The sequence below is a fragment of the Hylobates moloch genome, unplaced genomic scaffold (genome assembly GCF_009828535.3).
Source record: "Hylobates moloch isolate HMO894 unplaced genomic scaffold, HMol_V3 SCAFFOLD_24, whole genome shotgun sequence".
NCBI classification, from domain to species: domain Eukaryota; kingdom Metazoa; phylum Chordata; class Mammalia; order Primates; family Hylobatidae; genus Hylobates; species Hylobates moloch.
The window spans coordinates 35,890,344-35,907,597 of NW_026652299.1; the positions used below are offsets into that span (position 1 = coordinate 35,890,344).

Sequence of the window (17,254 nt, forward strand, 5' to 3'; positions counted from 1 at the left end):
AGGACTGTGTCTCTTCTTGTTGCTTTATTGTGAGAATTTAAGGAAATCATTGTATATAAAGCATTTAGACAGAACAGCACTTGGCTTGCAGTATACACTTGGTGCTATTAATATTATTACACTGCTAGTTTCCCTTTCTGATACTGCTGCGCCCACCTCCTTACTCCCTCCTCTAAGTTAAAACAAAAGTGGAGGGGAGGGGGGCAGAAATTTGAAAACATTTTTCCATTGCTTCATTCTGTGAAAAACCTTCAAGCTGGGCGAGCTGTCCTGTTGGTCCATCCACAAGTCTGGCATTCAGCAAACAGGAAAAAGGCACCCCTCTTCAGTGCAGGAGGAAGCATGTGGCTGTGTCTCCCTCCCATCCGATGCCTGAGAGCTCTAAGTCCTCTGGGAGAGCTTTTGTTCCTGTCTCCTCTAACTCTCCTCAGGTGTGGCAGGTTTCAGTGTTCTGAATCAAAGACTCCTCCTGGTCCCTCCATGGGAAAGGGTCAGCAGCTCAACGCGGGGGAAACAGGCCAAAGAGAAAGCCACCCTACCCCTTCTCAGCGCTACCACCAAACCCCACAACCCCTAGCTCTTTGTGGAGGCTGACTTGCTGCCCTCGGGAGCTGTCCTGCAATTCTGCTTCAGAAAGGAGGGGAAACCACTAGGAATAGAGGGGAAAGCCCTCTTCCCCATCTTTAAAATGCTTGTACCAACTTTTCCCCCACTTCTCTAGGGCAGAGCCTGGGCATCTGCATGGCCCAGAGCAGGCCCCTGATGTGCCCCTGGAGGAAATAAACTTGGACAGACAAGTGCTCTAACAGCAACGCTGGCAGCGCTCTGGGACTTCTGTGACTGACAGGCCAGGTCAGGCTGCTGCCTCCTCAGCCTGCAGTTTCTACACCTGATACTAGCCCAGCCTCAGCATACTTCCTCTGTATGCGGTGCTTTATTTAGAAAAGACCAACTGGCCACGTTATTGTCAGCAAATGCTGGCCAGGGTCCTGCACAGTCTGCGGGCCCTGATTGCACAGCCCATGTGTCACGGCTGAGCGCAGTTCCCAGGACAACCAAAGGGATGCATGGATCCGTGTGCATTGCTGTCTGCCCATCAATTATAACACCAGAGAGAAATGAGTGTGCATCCATACTTGGGTGAGTGTAAACACCTCTGGAAGGATTCCTGTAATGAGGGGGCACCCTCACTGCTGCTGCTGACCAGGGTGTTCTGCAGTCCTAGGCAATGCAGGGTGGCAAGGAGAAAGGAGGGAGGGGCCCATCAGAAATGCTAATTGGCATATAGCATAATCAGCTACAAAGTTTTAGAAGCTCTTATGAAAAACTGTAAGGACTTATGAGAAAATTTAATAAGGTAGCTAGTTAAAATACACTAACTAGGCTGGGCGTGGTGGCTCATGCCTGTAATCCTAGTACTTTGGGAAGCCAAGGCAGGTGGATCACGAGGTCAGGAGATCGAGACCATCCTGGCTAACATGGTGAAACCTCATCTCTACTAAAAATACAAAAAATTAGCCAGGCATGGTGGCGGGCGCCTGTAGTCCCAGCTACTTGGGAGGCTGAGGCAGGAGAATCGCTTGAACCCCCGAGACGAAGTGAGCCGAGATTGCACCACTGTACTCCAGCCTGGGCGACAGAACGAGACTCCATCTCAAAAAAAAAAAAGAAAAAAATACACTAAGTACTTACACATACCAGTTTAATAAATTTGAAACTATAATGCAAAAAGCTTCCATATTAATTTCTTGAGAAACAGGCACCAAGTTTGAACCCATAATAAATTAATGGAGCTAAGCAATAATACTGCCTACTGACATCACAAAAATGACTCCCAGGCAGGCACTGAGACTCCTAATGAAAGAACATAACACCCTCATCAAGTATTACTGCTAAAAAAATTTGAAGGTATATCTGATGGAGCCTCTAGATCTCAATATTAATTCAGAGGAAACACAACGGCAGACAAAAATGTTAAATGACACCACAGTGTTAAGATCAGCAACATCCAGACAGGTGAAAGGTCTATTAAGACAAACCAGTTTCCTAACTGAGTAAACTGCAAAGAAACAGACAATCTTATAAAGAGACTCAAGACTTAACACACAAATGCTCATAGCAGCATTGTTCACAATGGCCCAAACGTGGCAAACAATCTAAATTTCATTAACTGATGGATCAAATGTGGCATATAATAATACCCCATGTATAGGGACATACGTGGAATATTATTTGGCAATGAAAAGAAATGAAGTGCTGACATAAGTTACACTGTAAATAAGCTTAGAAAACATTATGCTAAGTGGAAGAAGCCAGACAGAAAAGACATATTTCATTTACATGAAATGTTCAGAAGTAGCAGATCTATAGAGACCAAAAGTATTAATTAAAAAAAAAAAATCCTGTTCTAAGGCTGGGCACAGTGGTGCACGCCTGTAATCCCAGCACTTTGGGAGGCCAAGGCGGGCAGATCATGAGGTCAGGAGATCGAGCCCATCCTGGCTGTCGAGAAACCCCGTCTCTACTAAAAATACAAAAAATGAGCCGGGCGTGGTGGCAGGCACCTGTAGTCCCAGCTACTTGGGAGGCTGAGGCGGGAGAATGGTGTGAACCTGGGAGGCGGAGCTTGCAGTGAGCCGAGGTTGCGCCACTGCACTCCAGCCTGGGCGACAGAGCAAGACTCTGTCTCAAAAAAAAAAAAAAAAAAAAATTCCTGTTCTAATGTCTCAGCAGAGTCTGGCCAAAAGTAGATTAGTGGTTGCCAGAGGGGCTGGGGGCCTGGTGGGAGGGAGGGGATTGGAGTGACAGCTAATGGGTATGGGGTTTCTCCCTGGGGCAGGGGGGGCAGAGGGGGACAAAAAATGTTCCAAAATTAGATTGTGGTGATGGTTACACAGCCCTGTGAATGATTTTTAAAAAATCACTGATGCACAGGGACGGGCGCACAAGGCTGTGAGTTCAACCTGCGCTGTGAATTGTATAATATGTTGACTATCGCAATAAAGCTGTTTTTAAAAAATGACTTGTCAATCATTTGCAATGAATGAACCTGATGTCGATCTTAGTCGAAACAAACACACTCTAATCAAGGCAAGCTGAACATTAACTGGATATCTGATGATATAAAGGAATAATCATTGATAATTTTAAGTGTAATAATTTTTTTTTGCTGAGTCCTTATCTTTTAGAGATATACATAGAACTGTACCCCAAAGAAAAACGGGCAGAGAACTCAGAAGGCAGCTCTCCATGGTCAAGTGGATACAATGTTCACCCGCTAACATTACGGTAAAGAACCTCCCTCCTCCCTGTGTGCCCAGTGCACCAGCAAGGCGTCCAGCCTTCTGGGGACGATGCAGCACATACACACAAGTGCAGGGCCCTCCCTGCCTCTTTTGCACACTGACAGCATATCACACATGGCGTTTCACACCATGCTTCTTTGTATTTAACGTCTGTCTTGAGGAGCTTCTCAATGGCTGCATCTACAGAATGGGAAAAACTATTTGCAAACCATGTATCTGATAAAGTGTTACTACCTGTCTCAATTTGGGCTTTTATAACAAAATACCACAGACTGGGTAGCTTAAACAACAGGCATTTATTTCTCACAGCTCTGGAGGCTGGTAAGTCCAAGATGGTGGCTCCAGCAGATTCAGTGTCTGGTGAGGGGGGCTTCCTGGTACACAGATGGTAGCTTCTAGCTGTGTCCGCATATGGCAGGAGGGGCAAAAGAGCTCCCTCGGGCATCTTTTATAAGAGCACTAATTCTATGCATGAGGGCAGAGTCCTCATGACCTAATCGCTTCCCTAAACTGTTGACCTTAGGGATGAGAGTTCAATATATGAATTTCTGGGGGACACAAACATTCAGGCCACTGTAGTATCCAAACTATATAAGGGACTCAAGTCAACAACAAAGAACAAATGACCTGGTGTATGCAAAAATGCTCAGTATCACCAACTGTTAGGGAAATGCAAATCAAAACCGCAACGACAGAGATCACCTCATACCTGTTAGGATAGCTGTTATTAAAAAACACAAGATAAAAAATGTTGGCAACGATGTGGAGAAAAGAGAACCCTAGTGAACTGTTGTTGTGAGAATGGAAATTAGTACAGCCTTTATGGAAAACAGTATGGAGGTTCCTCAAAAAATTAAAAATAGAACCACCATTTGATGCAGCAATCCCACTTCTGAGTATACATATAAAAAGGAAATGAAATCATTATCTTGAAAAGATAGCTATACTCCCATGTTTACTGCAGCATTTCCACAACTGCCGAACTATGAAAACGACCTAAGTGTCTGTTGGTGGATGGATCGGTAAGAAAATGTGGCATGTATATCTTTTACAAAGAAAGAAATCCTATCATTTCCAATAACATGGAGGAACCTGGAGGACACTATGTTAATAGAAATAAGCCAGTCACAGGACAAATACCACATGATGCCACTTACATGAGGAATCAGCTGCTGAGCACCGGGTGTGGCCCGTCCCTTCCACGCTGGCACACTGGCGGCTTCCACTCAGTGAGTTAACTTGGTGGGCTGCCCCTGACATGGGCTGGCCCTGCTACCCACATCTGCCTGCTGAAGAGCTCATAGGACCCTGACCCTTGAGGGGACCTTAGCATCAAATCTCTGACTATGTTAACCCCCACACTGACTCCGGGCCCAAGCACGTCCCACAGCCATCAGGTCCCCACCCAAGGGGACCCCCTGGGCTTTGCCCTGCACACTTGGCCTGACCACTCAGAGGCAAGCGGGGCCATGACACGGATGTTTTATTCAGACCTCTCCACCCGCCACAGTTCCACATCCCAGTTCGGCAGGCTATTCTGTGACAGTTCCTACTGGCAGGTCCATCCATGACAGCCCCATATGAGTTCCAAGTCCATGTCCTGACTGAGTGGTGAGTGGGCTCACTCAGCGCTCAGGAAGACCCTCTTGCGTGCGGTATTGGTGTAAGGGTGCCAGCGCCACTCCATGTCTGCTGTAGCCTCCTGCTCCAGCGTGCCCAGACGGATCATGTACACTGCAGGCAGGAATGGCATCAGCCCCGGCACAGCCAACCTCGCCTCCCTACCCTAGACAAGGGATTCAGCCTCAAACTCACGCTTCAGCTCAAAGCGGGGCCCGACCTCAGTGAGCTCCACGTTGCGGTGGTCTGTTTTCTTGTACACGTGGTGCCTGGGAGGGAACAGCTGTGGGTCAACGGCAAGCAGCATGAGGTACACAGGGTGGGGATGCTCTCCTGGGGCATGGCCTGTGGACCCACCGGAATGATATGTAGTCGTCCTGGTTTGCGAAGGTGATGACCCGGTGGCTGTCATCTTTGGGCACAGGAAATAGGTATCGGAGGATGTCAGAGACCTGGGGCACAAGGAAAGAGAGGGAAACAGAGTGGCAAATGCCTGGCCTGGCCCACAGCCCCAGCCTGAAGGCCCCCAGACTCACCCGCTTGCCCAGGCGGGAGGAGAAGCCGTGTGTGATGAGGTGGGGCTTGGCCTCTGACATGGTGCCCAGGTCTGGGATGTCATGCCGCATGACCACATTGCACAGCGTGAAGTAGGCAGTAGGGCCAAAGGGCAGGTGGCTGATGATGAGCCCCACTGGTGGGGAAAGGTGGCTGTCAGAGACCCCGTCTGCCCTCAGATGGCTCCCACCCGGACTCCCTCCCTCCGGCCTCACCAGGTGTGCCCCGATGCTCGTGAACGACCAGCAGATCGGTGACGCCGTTGGCTTTGCAGGCTCGCACCAGTGCCCCCACTTCATGTCGACCTCGGTTCATTCGCTGGGCGCCCGGGAACACCAGCTTCAGCTCCTGGGCATAGATGGCAGTATATAGTCAGGACTGGGGCTGTGTGTCCTGGGCGTCTCCCCCTCACTCCCTGCTCACCAGTACCTTTGCAAACATCTTGAGGCGGGAACTGGGGTCTCGGGAGGTAGTGATCATAACCTTGGGATCCTCCACTCCTGCCCATCGGTATTCATCATCCACGTGGCTGGTCACGCCTGTCAGAAGCACGAGGGGCAAGAACATGACAGTTTTGGGAATGAAATGCTAACTTGGGGGCAGCCAAGACTGCCTGGATGGCGCTGTCTGCTGAAGCCTTCAACAATAGGAATGCTCCACACGCACACCGGGCAAGAGGGCAGCCTCCAACTATGGCTGCTGAGCACAAGTGTGTCTGAGGAACAGAATCTTTTGTTTAATTGTAGTTCGCTTAAGCTATATTAGTCACATGGGGCTAAGCAGCTACTCTATGACACAACGAAGTCCACGCTCTGCTAAGGCCAACGGTGACAAACTCCTTTTCCTTATAACAAGTATCTATAATGTTTGGGATTCCTTTCTTGTTTCTTGAATAATGCAGTGAATAAACGTATGGGCACCAATGATGTGTGAGGGACACTGTCTTGCCCTGGCAGGCACTCCAGTGGGGGAGGTAATTAACAAGCCAGGCGCAGAGTCAGTGGGGCACTCCTATGTGTGCCATGTAAGTGGGACAGGGCACACTCAGGGAGAGCCCTGCGATGCCATCTGTGCAGTGAAAAGGGCATGGGGGACAGTTCCAGGAGCAGTTTCCTCTGATGGGACCGTGCCTGGTGTGTCTGAGGAAGGACTGGAGACCAGCCAGCTCAGTGTTGGGGAGGGCTACCTTGTATAGTTACCTTCACCTCCGGCATCATCAAACTCCAGGGACCCCTGTAAGGCCAGAGCCTCTCGGCGTAACTCAGTGGGAATCAGGCGGTTTTCTGCAGAGGGAAGAGAGGGGGGCTGAGTGAGTCACAAGCATGGAGACCTCAGCTCGTCCAATACACCACAGCTTACAAGCCTGTACACGCTTGAAATAAAAATACCTCAGCCCTTTCTGGGCTTGGATACAGCATGGATAGAGGTGACAAAACTTTCTATGGGCCAACCCCCATAAACAGTGGTTACTAGGACTTCATTTTCTTTAGTCTCATGACTTCAGGACTTTCTAAAATATCTTAACGTACTGTATTGCTTTTATAATCAGGTAGAAACCCAGCAACTTTTTTTTTTTTTTTTGAGACGGACTGTCCCCAGGCGAGTGCAGTTGGTCCGCCATTCAGTCTGCAAGTCCTCGTTCACACCTTTCCCTGGCTCCCAGTGATTTTTTTTTTTTTTTTTTTTTTTTTTGAGAAAGAGTCTAACCCTGTCGCCCAGGCTGGAGTGCAGTGGCATGATCTCAGCTCACTGCAACCTCCGCCTCCCAGGTTCAAGCGATTCTCCTGCCTCAGCCTCCCGAGTAGCTGGGATTAGAGACACGCGCCACTACATCCGGCTAATTTTTGTATTTTCAGTAGAGACGGCGTTTCACTATGTTGGCCAGGCTGGTCTCGAACTCCTGACTTCAAGTGATCCGTCCGCCTCGGCCTCCCAAAGTGCTGGGATTACAGGCGCGAGCCATCGCGCTCGGCCTTAAAAATTACTTTTGAAAAGAAATATAGACTGTTCTGTACGTATGATGGTGGACCAGAGACCTTTAAGCTCTCAAACAGCAAAACTGCTGGTCACGATGCCCACAGCGCTGCGAAGCCATGGCTTCAGCGGGCCCTGGACCGCAGGCTGCCCACCGCAGAGCACAGCACTCCAGGTGCACACTGGGCGCCAGCACTGTTCTCCACGGAGCTCAGAGGAACTCCTGCAGGGAAGATGGGCAGCGCAGTCTGCAGCACCAGCGCTATTCACATAGTCTTTAGAGAGAATTTTTTTTTTTTTGAGACGGAGTCTTGCTCTTGCCCAGGCTGGAGTGCAGTGGCAGGATCTCGGCTCACTGCAACCTCCGCCTCCCGAGTTCAAGCGATTCTCCTGCCTCAGCCTCCTGACTAGCTGAGTACAGGCGCGTGCCACTACGGCCAGCTAATTTTTGTATTTTTAGTAGAGACGGGGTTTCACCATGTTGGTCAGGCTGGTCTCGAACTTCTGACCTCATGATCCGCCCGCCTCGGCCTCCCAAAGTGCTGGGATTACAGGCGTGAGCCACCGCTCTAGAGAGAATTTCTATAGGACAAGGTAAAGTCTTTAAAACTTGGGACGAACTTGACACACTATACACAGCGGGCAAGCTGCAAAACCCGGGTACTGCAACGTCAGTGGCAAGTAATTAACACCATCACACGGAAGAAACACTCTCAAAACCAACAGGAGAACCCAATGGGCAAGGAAAACGGCCGGCAAGCATTTGGAAAGACGCTCGGATATCCCAACACAAATGCGTGCGGGGGTGGTTTACCGCGCAGACGCCCGCGGGGCCGCCGCCGTACCTTCCAGCGCGCGCCGCAGCCGCTCCTTCTTCTCCTGGGCTGAGCGCTGCGCCTCCTCCCGGGCCTTGCGGTACAGGTACTCGCGGCGCAGGCGGGCCTCGCGGCGCAGCTGTGGGAAGAGCGGGCCCAGTCACTACTCGCTCCCGAGCCCCGGAGCCCCGGAGCCTCCAAGGCCCCAGAGCCACATCCCCAGCACTTCACGCGCCCCAGGCCTCCGAAATAGGAGCTCAAACATTCTCCTACCATCTTGAGTGCCGCTTCCAAGTGGGTCCGGGAGACTCTGTGGGCTCCTACAGCGCGACACAGTCCTGACTTCCGCCCCCAACCAAGATGGTCCCTTAGACGCTTCCCTGGTGCCTGCAGCTGTGGGGAATGCCCTATGTTAAGATGGCGAATAGGGCGGAGGCATCTCAAGGCGGTTGGCCATTCCGGCAGGGCGTTCTCCTTGGGACAACCAATAGACTGGATACAGAATGTCACACGTGGCTTAGGACTGCAGCTAATAAATATGTCCGCCGAGGCTCCTCCAACCCCGCCCTGCCCCCACCACCGCCGTGCAGAATGCACAGTTTTCAGATGATGAACCGCTAAAACAATCATTAGCGGATGGAAACAGTTCCACTGTAAACACCTCACACCGACTGATCTGGAGGTTGCTTGCCGGCTCCTTTCCAAATTAACTTTGAAACCACTCTTCCCTCAACCAAAATGGTTTCTGTACAGCTTCGCCTTCTTCCATCGCCACAGCAGTGGCCCGACTTCTAAGATTCGGCAGCTTCCGGAGGGACTCAGAACCACCTATAACTCTAGCCGACAGTTCAGCTGGCTGATCCACTTGGGGGCTAACTGGAGAAACCAGTTGATTGGTTGGTTCCGTGCTGCTTCTCTAAGGGCGCTTGCCCTTAAAGGAGCTGACCCAGAGGCCTTGGTGCTGCCCGCGTGGGGATCCCCAGCTGGGAACGCCCCTTGATGGAGGATCTCGTGTGCCGATTGGCTGTCCTGCCAAACCGCGGATGGTGACAAGGAAGAAGGTGGCTCCAGATCTGAAGGTTTCTCCAGATCTGAAGGTGTGTCCATGGCGGCGCTTGACCTGCGAGCGGAGCTGGATTCGCTGCTCCTGCAGCTGCTTGGGGACCTGGAGGAGCTGGAGGGGAAACGAGCGGTGTTGAACGCCCGGGTGGAGGAGGTAGGCGCCTGGGGCGGGCAGGAGGGTACACGGGCGTAAACTGAGTCTCACTGCTGTCCTCCCCCTGCAGGGCTGGCTCTCGCTTGCCAAGGCTCGCTACGCGATGGGCGCCAAGTCCGTGGGGCCCCTGCAGTATGCTTCCCACATGGAGCCCCAGGTCTGCCTCCACGCCAGGTGAGGAAGCTTCCATGCTGGGCTGGGTGGGCGGCCGCGTTCTAGGCCCGGGCTGCCAAAGCTCCATCCTCCCTTCTCGTCCTTCAGCGAGGCCCAGCAGGGACTCCAGAAGTTCAAGGTGGTGAGAGCTGGTGTCCACGCCCCAGAGGAGGTGGGGTCTCGCGAAGCAGGTGAGCCCCCTCTTCCTTCTGCAGAACCCCTTCCCAATGTCAAAGACAAAATGCAAATTATGGAGATGATTTAAATTAGGTTTTTGCGATAAGAGAGAGCATCCCAGAGCTGAAGAACAGGATGTTTTTGTAGGGCGGTTTTGCCTTAGACTTTTATAGGAAGTAGAGAAATTGTTGGTGAGTTGCTTTACACTAGGAATAGTTTTACAATCACATAAGTTTCAGTCAGCTGAACAGAAAATATTCATCTGTGTGTCTAGCTAGTTTCAGAGGGACAAACTTCTAATCCCAGTTAATCATTCCTGAGACAAAGAATGGGGAGTTGGAACGTCTATGTCTGGTCTGTTGGCATGTTCAGGTACAATGGGTAAGGTCAGTGTCACAGGCAAACAGGGTCATCAGTGGGTCTTACAGGAGTCACGGGAAAGAGTGGACAGTCTCATCTGAATCACAAGGGGAAAGGCTGTGTTTTGTGGTAAGCTGTTTCCCGGACCCCAAAGTTGGAATTTTCCAACCAACAGTGTTTTATAGAATTAAGAGCTCAGATCAAGCTCAACATTGTCACCAAGATGATAAAGGTGAGGGAGTAAGATCCCAGCCTCCTCCAACCTGTCTTTCCTCAGCTCTGCGGAGACGCAAGGGCCCCACGAAGACCCCAGAACCGGAGTCCTCTGAGGCCCCTCAGGACCCCCTGAACTGGTTTGGAATCCTAGTTCCTCACAGTCTACGTCAGGCTCAAGCAAGCTTCCGGGATGGTGAGTGGACCCTGTCGTTTGGCTCTGTGGCCCTCAGACCCTCTATTCACGGGGAACACTTGAGCACTTCTGCCATGGCTGGGGTTAGTCTGTGAAAGGCTTTGCAGGTTTTTCTCCATCCAAACTTCTGTTGTACACCCATTTTTTTTCCAAAAGCATTTACTGGTTGTTGGCAGCATTCGGGTTCATGCTAGCTGCTGGGGATACAGCAGGGAACAAAAGAGACAAACACCTTTCATGTAATGTTTAGAAGCAGAGAAAGGCAATGTGCAAATAAGTAGGCCCTTAACATAAGTCAGGCTGTGAAAATTGTTAAGAAAAACACATAATGGAGTGGGACAGGAGTGGGCCAGGGGAGGTCTCTCTGAGGACGTGAAGGAAAAGCTTTGTGGGTGATTTTGGGGAACAATGCTCTAGATGGAGGAACCAGCCAGGACAAAAGCCCTGAAGCCAGATATATCTGGTATATGCCGAGGCCGGTGGCCTAGAGTGGAGTCAGGTGACGTAAGCCCTGATGAAGACTGTGGGACCCACAGAGAGGCTCTGAGCAGAGGATGGTGCAACTGGCTGTACACGGTCACAGGAATGCTTGGGTGCTGGGCAGGGACACAGAGCAGAGGGAGGAAGCAGGTATCAGGGAGCAGCCAGTGTAAGAAGCAGATAGCGTCACTGGAGGAGGAGGTAAGTGATGGGAACCTGCACAGGTTTTAAGAACAGAAGCCCCAGAATTTGCTGACAGATAAGATATGGGAGTAAGGGAAGCAAAGGAGTCCAGGAGAGCTAGCGGTCTCCACCCAGAACCCCTGGGAGGATGGAGCGACCCTCACCGGCTGTGGGCAGCTGAGGGGATGCCGGAAGGCAGGAGTTGGTGTGGTCTGTGTGGTGTCCACTGACGCCCTGCTGGAGAGTCTGAGTGGGCACTTGGGCACATATATCTGGAGTCTGGGAGAGGCCTGGGCTGGAAAGAGATTTGGGAGTCCACTGCATAGCACTGGTGTTCAAATTCCAAAGTTTTTGACACAAACACTGGTTTAAAGCTGAGATAGGATGAGATCAGCAGAGGGCCTGGGGAGTATGGACGAGAGGTGAGGGAGAGGAGGGGAGGAGCCAGTCAAGGAAACTGAGGAGCAACACCCGGGGGCAGGTGTCCTGGAGGCCGAGAAGAGAAAGTGTTTCCTGGAGCGAGTGATCCAGTGTGTGGTCAGCCCTGCTGCTGAACAGGAGGCTGAAGACGAGAGCTGCCCGGAGGACTGGGCAGCAGCTGTTCCCGCAGAGACATCAGCAAAAGCCATCTAGAGGTGGATCTAGAGTGTGGACTAGCAGAGAAAAGAAGTGGAGGGAGAGCAGGTGAGGGCAGCGAGAGGCTGTAATAATGGGGGAAGGAAGGAAATGAGGGCATGAGATGGTATTACTATCTGTGAATTTGTAGTTCCTGGTGGGTGATATAATGGGTCCAGGAAGTCTGAGGAGGTGACATTTTAGCAAAGACCTGAAGGAGGTGTAAGGCCACAGAGGTTCTGGAGCAGCCAATGCAGGGCCGTACCTGGAATGTTTTGGGACAAGGTTGGGGGCAGAGAGGCCTAAAGCCTTTCCAATTTCTGGGGATATCCAGATCCTCCTGGGTCGTGTGTTACACCACAGATACCATGGTGACCTTCTCTCCTTTCCTCCAGGCCTGCAGCTGGCCGCAGACATAGCCAGCCTCCAGAATCGCATTGACTGGGGTCGAAGCCAGCTCCGGGGACTCCAAGAGAAACTCAAGCGGCTGGAGCCTGGGGCTGCCTGACATGCGTGCACAGAGGCAGGGCAGGGAGCACAGCTGTTCTCCAACATGGCTACTTGATCTCAGGCCTTCTTCCTTCACAAATAGCTCTTGCCCCTACCCCATGCCAGCTAATGCCCCCTCTGTGTCCCTGCTCTGCATGTTTCCATCTTCCTTAGGTGTGAAGTTTGAAGAGGCAAACAGTAATTTTGAAAGCCACTACTTTGAAACCATTCCAAGGCCTGAGTTCCTATAGGACACACTCACATAGGCAGGTACACGTTAGTCAACAATTGGAACTGCCTCTTGGATCACTCAGCTGTGCTTTCATGGCTAGGTGACGGAACACTGTGCGAAGAGAGATGGGTGTGGACCGGAAGTAGCGCTTCATGCTTAGTACATCCTCCAAATTGTCTTTGCTGGAGGAGAAAACCGTACTCGGCCAAAAGATCAGGACAATATGACTTGAGTCCACAAGGACACAAACACCTAGGCAGCCCTTGGCAGGGTCTAAGCCAGGAAGTAAAAACGATCCGGCCTAGATTTTTAAGGGAACTCTAGGAAGAGGCGTAGGTTTTTAAAATCCTGTCTCTTTGTCTTACCATAAGAGGCTGAGGCTCTCTTCATTTTTTTGAAGGGCCACTTGTGTTTTCTGCTCTGGGAACTTCATTCATTTTTTCTACTGGGTTGTTGATCTTTGCAATAATTTCTAGGAGCTGTTTATGTTTGGAGGTAATCGGTCCTTTGTCCATATATATGAGATGTAAGTCTTATTTTCCAGTTTATCTTTTTGCTTATGTTTTTTTGACTTTTTATTGTAAAATAAAGCATTACATCAAACTGCACAGAACAGTTGAATAGCTTAATGAATAACTACAGTAAAAGCTATGGTAACCACTACCCAACTTTTGTGTTTTTTGATCATTATTTGTATGTACAGTTGAATGTGTCCAGCTGTCACATGATTCTGAATTTGGGTTTGTAACTGATAAGGCAATCAGGGAATTCTCCAGCATTTTCAAGAACCTCTGTGGTTTCAGTTGAAATGTCCAGTGAGTCATGTCCAGCTTTTCCACCGTCCGCCCACGTGCTGTATGTCGGTTAATGCTGCCCTTTTGTTTTGCTAACTCCCAGTGTAAACCTAATGTAATTTGGGGGTTTTCATTCTGTTTCATAGAACATTATTGTCAATACACCAGTACCACATTGTTTTACTTCTTGAACTTTAACATAATCCCTGTAGGGCAGATTTGCGTTGGGTTGAGGGGTCGTTTATTGGCCCTGTTGACCTTGAGTTGCCAGGGAAAAGACTAATGGGGGAACTCAAATGGAACACCTGTGACTGCAGGAAAAACGGGCATCTGCCCCCAAACCTCACCAAAGGTTGCCTTTCATAACAAGATCCTATCCACAAGGTTCCAGCTAGTGAGATTCTGAAGCCAAAGTAAGGAAAAAAATAAGTCAATTTTGCTGGGGCCACAAATTCTTCCAGAAGGAGGTGCGACCCCGTTTAGCACGCCCTTCGCTGCTGGTTGTGGGCGGGCACTGGGGTGGGCACGTGCCTCCCACTGCTGGCTTGGGGCTGGACTCACAGGTGGCCATCCTCCTGTCGCGGGGAGGCCGTGGGCTCTGCAAATGGGGTTGATGAAGACAGCAAATCTTTAGCAAAGCATCCTTAACTCGCTGCGCTGACCTTCTGCCCTAACTCCAGCTCTTGGGGAGACCGCCAGGAAAGGGGGTTCTGGCTGCCGAGGGGAGGTGGCTTGTCCCACCAGGGCTAAGTCGGGAGAAGGGGTTCATGCAGCGAGTCTGGCACGGCTGCAGTCAAACGAGTTTCTACAGGGACAGCAGGAGCTCAGTGCTGCTTAGTGGTACTTGGGAGACGCTGGCGGCGAAGCTGACGCATGTCACGTATACAGACACCGTGGCTCCTTCTTTCAGCAGTTCCCATATGGTCTAGCGGTTAGGATTCCTGGTTTTCACCCAGGCGGCCCGGGTTCGACTCCCGGTATGGGAACAAAAGTGGGTTTTAACGTGCCGGTGTATTTTTTTTCTTTCGACTTGAAAATGTTCGCCAGAAGAACTTTGACTCTTCGCCACTAGAATGCCCCAGGCCAGATTGGGTATTTCCTCTTCATTTGGACTTGGAGAAACCCAGGGAGATCCGGGCCCCATCGCTGTGTGTTTTGATGGCAGTGACCATTTTCATCATGGCATTAGCTAGTTCTTTTGACCATCAATAGCTTACTGAGTATATTAGATGCCATATGCATCGCAGGTGTGAATATTAGAAGTAGTGAAATACCTGGTAACAGTGAAAATATTCAAAATGTGTTGCTGTGGAACCAGCAGCAGAAGGCAGATCCCCACTGGCCCCCATCATGCTCCAGTGCACTTGCTCACGTTGGCAGGGGCCACCTCGGGTCTGTGAGCTGCCTCTGCAAGGCAGGGATAGGAAGTCCTAGGAAGTCTACTGGGAGCATAGCACTCTGGAAAAATTTACCTTTCTCTCTTGCTGCTGCTTTGTTTTGTCCAGTAGTCAGGGTTCCTGTTTTCTCACTGGGACAGTCCGGACTTGACTCCACTCCCCCAGCAGAAAACCAACTTCAAACTTCAATGATACCTTCGTGCCAGCACACACACACACACACACACACACACACACACACACACACACGTCCTGTGGAAAGGAGAACCCAGCTGGGTGAGGCGGCACCTTCAGTCCCAGCTGCTAAGGAGGCTGAGGCTGGAGGATCGCCTGAGCCCAGGAGGTTGAGGCTGCAGTGAGCCGAGGTCGCGCCAGTACCCTCCAACCTGGGCTACAGAGTCAGACCTCTTACCTAAAAAAGACATTGTTTTTTGGCTTGCTTGCTCAATTAATCCAGGGAGATTATATGTAGGGCTGAGGTCATGTCTTCAGGAATTACTGCCACACTCATTCATTCATTCATTCATTCATTCATACCTTTGTTTTTTATAATTATCGCTAGTAAGCATACCAATGAAAATTTTTGTTCTGGCACATAAAGAACTTCAAAATCATCACTTCCATCCTTACAACAAGAAAAAAGCTGAACAAACTGGAAAATCAACAACTCTTCGATTCCTCAGAAAATTGAGGTCACGTGGCAAACCACTCCCCTGAAAATTAGAAGGAAAGGCAAATACAGAGCTACAGCTTGCCAGGCACAGAAGCTGCTGCTGCAGCCAGCAACTTGTAGGAAAACTTAAAGGGTAACTGAGTAACTGCTAGAGCCTGGGCATGTAAGCATAGGAGAGAAAAAATGCTGGGGACATAGCCTTAAGGGGCCCCCCACAGTCTCATGGGTTTTATCTCCAGGAATTCTATCATGTTCTTGGGTGAAAATCAGAGAAAAATCTGCTGGAGCATCTGGCAAGGGGAGGGAAGTGTAACCACTTTGAAATGCACACATAATGTCCTGTCCTCTTTAACAAAGGCTTAAAGTCAGAGCAACTACCAGAGCCTACCCAACCCAAGGGAAGGAAAATATCCACCTCCAGTCTGCTTTAGTCTTCCAACTCACATTAAAAAAAAGCTGAGAAGCCGGGCGCGGTGGCTCACGCTTGTAATCCCAGCACTTTGGGAGGCCGAGGCGGGCGGATCACGAGGTCAGGAGATCGAGACCACGGTGAAACCCCGTCTCTACTAAAAATACAAAAAATTAGCCGGGCGTGGTGGCGGGCGCCTGTAGTCCCAGCTACTCGGAGAGGCTGAGGCAGGAGAATGGCGTGAACCCGGGAGGCGGAGCTTGCAGTGAGCTGAGATTGCGCCACTGCACTCCAGCCTGGGTGACAGAGTGAGACTCCGTCTCAAAAAAAAAAAAAAAAAAAAAAAAAAGCTGAGAAGCACTTGTAAGTGGCACAGCCTAGGGACCACTGGTTCACAAGAAGACTGGGCCCTGATCATGAGTTTATAGACCACTCCCTGCTGTCCCCACATCTTACTGCCACATCACTTAGGGCTCCCATATATTAGCAGGGGATTGCAGCTGAAAGAACTTCAAGGCCCAGAATTTATGTAAGAAGCAGTCTCTAGGGAAACCCAAAGGCAACAGGGGATGCAAAAACAAGGACACTAGAGGAAATTTTAGCCTCTGACATTTACAGCTACAGCAAACAAGAAACACAGCCTTGCTCCTTAAATAAATATAAAACTTCACACTAAAAGCCTATTTTTACCTCAGTTCCTCTCACCTTATGCATGTTTGGCTTTCAACAGAAAATTACAAGATGGGAGATAAAACATTTCTGCAGCATAATGCCTCCATCAGCCAGTTGCCTGCCTGTGGAATTTTGGAAGCCCCATGGCCTTCCTTTACTCCATTCCATCTCTGTCCCTTAGAGTCCAGGCTGCCATGTTTCTACTGCTATCAGAGTCTCAAAACCTTTGTCTCTTGCATAATTCATGGGGTTTCAGCCAACAGACAAAGGGGCCCTCCACAGATCTTTCCTTGGTAACCCCATCTCTATTTCTGGCTTCTGCTGAGATGGTGGAGTGGTTCCAGGAGTCACATGTCCAGTCTCTTTAGCAAAATGTTGTCCAGCCACACCCTTGGTCCTCTTTCCAGAGTACACTTTCTAACAGTGAGTTTCCTAATTTTTGTAGTCTTTGTAATCTGGACATCCTGAGAGCCCCTAAATCATTAAGTGCCAGCTCCTTTCTGCTTGACTGTTCTTTATTCGATGTACGTTTTTCCTCTCACAGTTCCTATTAGCAGCAAGCAGGTTGTACCTTCAACACTTCCCTCAACTAAATATCCAAGCTTTTTTTTTTTTTTGAGACGGAGTCTCGCTCTGTCACCCAGGCACCTAGGCTGGAGTGCAGTGGCGCGATCTCAGCTCACTGCAAGCTCCGCCTCCCGGGTTCACGCCATTCTCCTGCCTCAG

General features: G+C 50.2%; 2 protein-coding genes and 1 non-coding gene across 5 annotated transcripts; 2 read left to right on the forward strand and 1 right to left on the reverse strand.

Moving 5' to 3' along the window:
• Positions 1 to 3,582: 3,582 nt before the first annotated feature.
• IMP4 (IMP U3 small nucleolar ribonucleoprotein 4) lies at positions 3,583 to 8,994 on the reverse strand. 2 transcript variants are annotated; one of them, XM_032145828.2, is made up of 9 exons: positions 8,543 to 8,994; positions 8,300 to 8,408; positions 6,680 to 6,763; positions 5,910 to 6,019; positions 5,696 to 5,828; positions 5,462 to 5,616; positions 5,283 to 5,377; positions 5,121 to 5,194; positions 3,583 to 5,039 (listed from the first exon to the last, which is right to left on the reverse strand). In XM_032145828.2, exons 1-9 carry the CDS (start codon positions 8,897 to 8,899, stop codon positions 4,927 to 4,929), a joined length of 1,230 nt encoding a protein of 409 aa, XP_032001719.1. In that variant the 5' UTR covers positions 8,900 to 8,994; the 3' UTR covers positions 3,583 to 4,926. The 2 variants fall into 2 exon arrangements, with proteins under 2 accessions (XP_032001719.1, XP_032001718.1); XM_032145827.2 differs by having other exon boundaries at positions 5,283 to 5,616.
• Positions 8,995 to 9,149: 155 nt separating this feature from the next.
• Positions 9,150 to 13,560, forward strand: CCDC115 (coiled-coil domain containing 115). 2 transcript variants are annotated; one of them, XM_032145831.2, is made up of 5 exons: positions 9,150 to 9,366; positions 9,556 to 9,659; positions 9,747 to 9,829; positions 10,453 to 10,584; positions 12,258 to 13,560. In XM_032145831.2, exons 1-5 carry the CDS (start codon positions 9,313 to 9,315, stop codon positions 12,368 to 12,370), a joined length of 486 nt encoding a protein of 161 aa, XP_032001722.1. In that variant the 5' UTR covers positions 9,150 to 9,312; the 3' UTR covers positions 12,371 to 13,560. The 2 variants fall into 2 exon arrangements, with proteins under 2 accessions (XP_032001722.1, XP_032001720.1); XM_032145829.2 differs by having other exon boundaries at positions 9,218 to 9,485.
• A 731-nt stretch (positions 13,561 to 14,291) lies between these two features.
• TRNAE-UUC (transfer RNA glutamic acid (anticodon UUC)) lies at positions 14,292 to 14,363 on the forward strand. The gene has a single exon. It is a non-coding gene; the product is annotated as a tRNA-Glu (tRNA).
• The last annotated feature ends 2,891 nt before the right edge of the window (positions 14,364 to 17,254 follow it).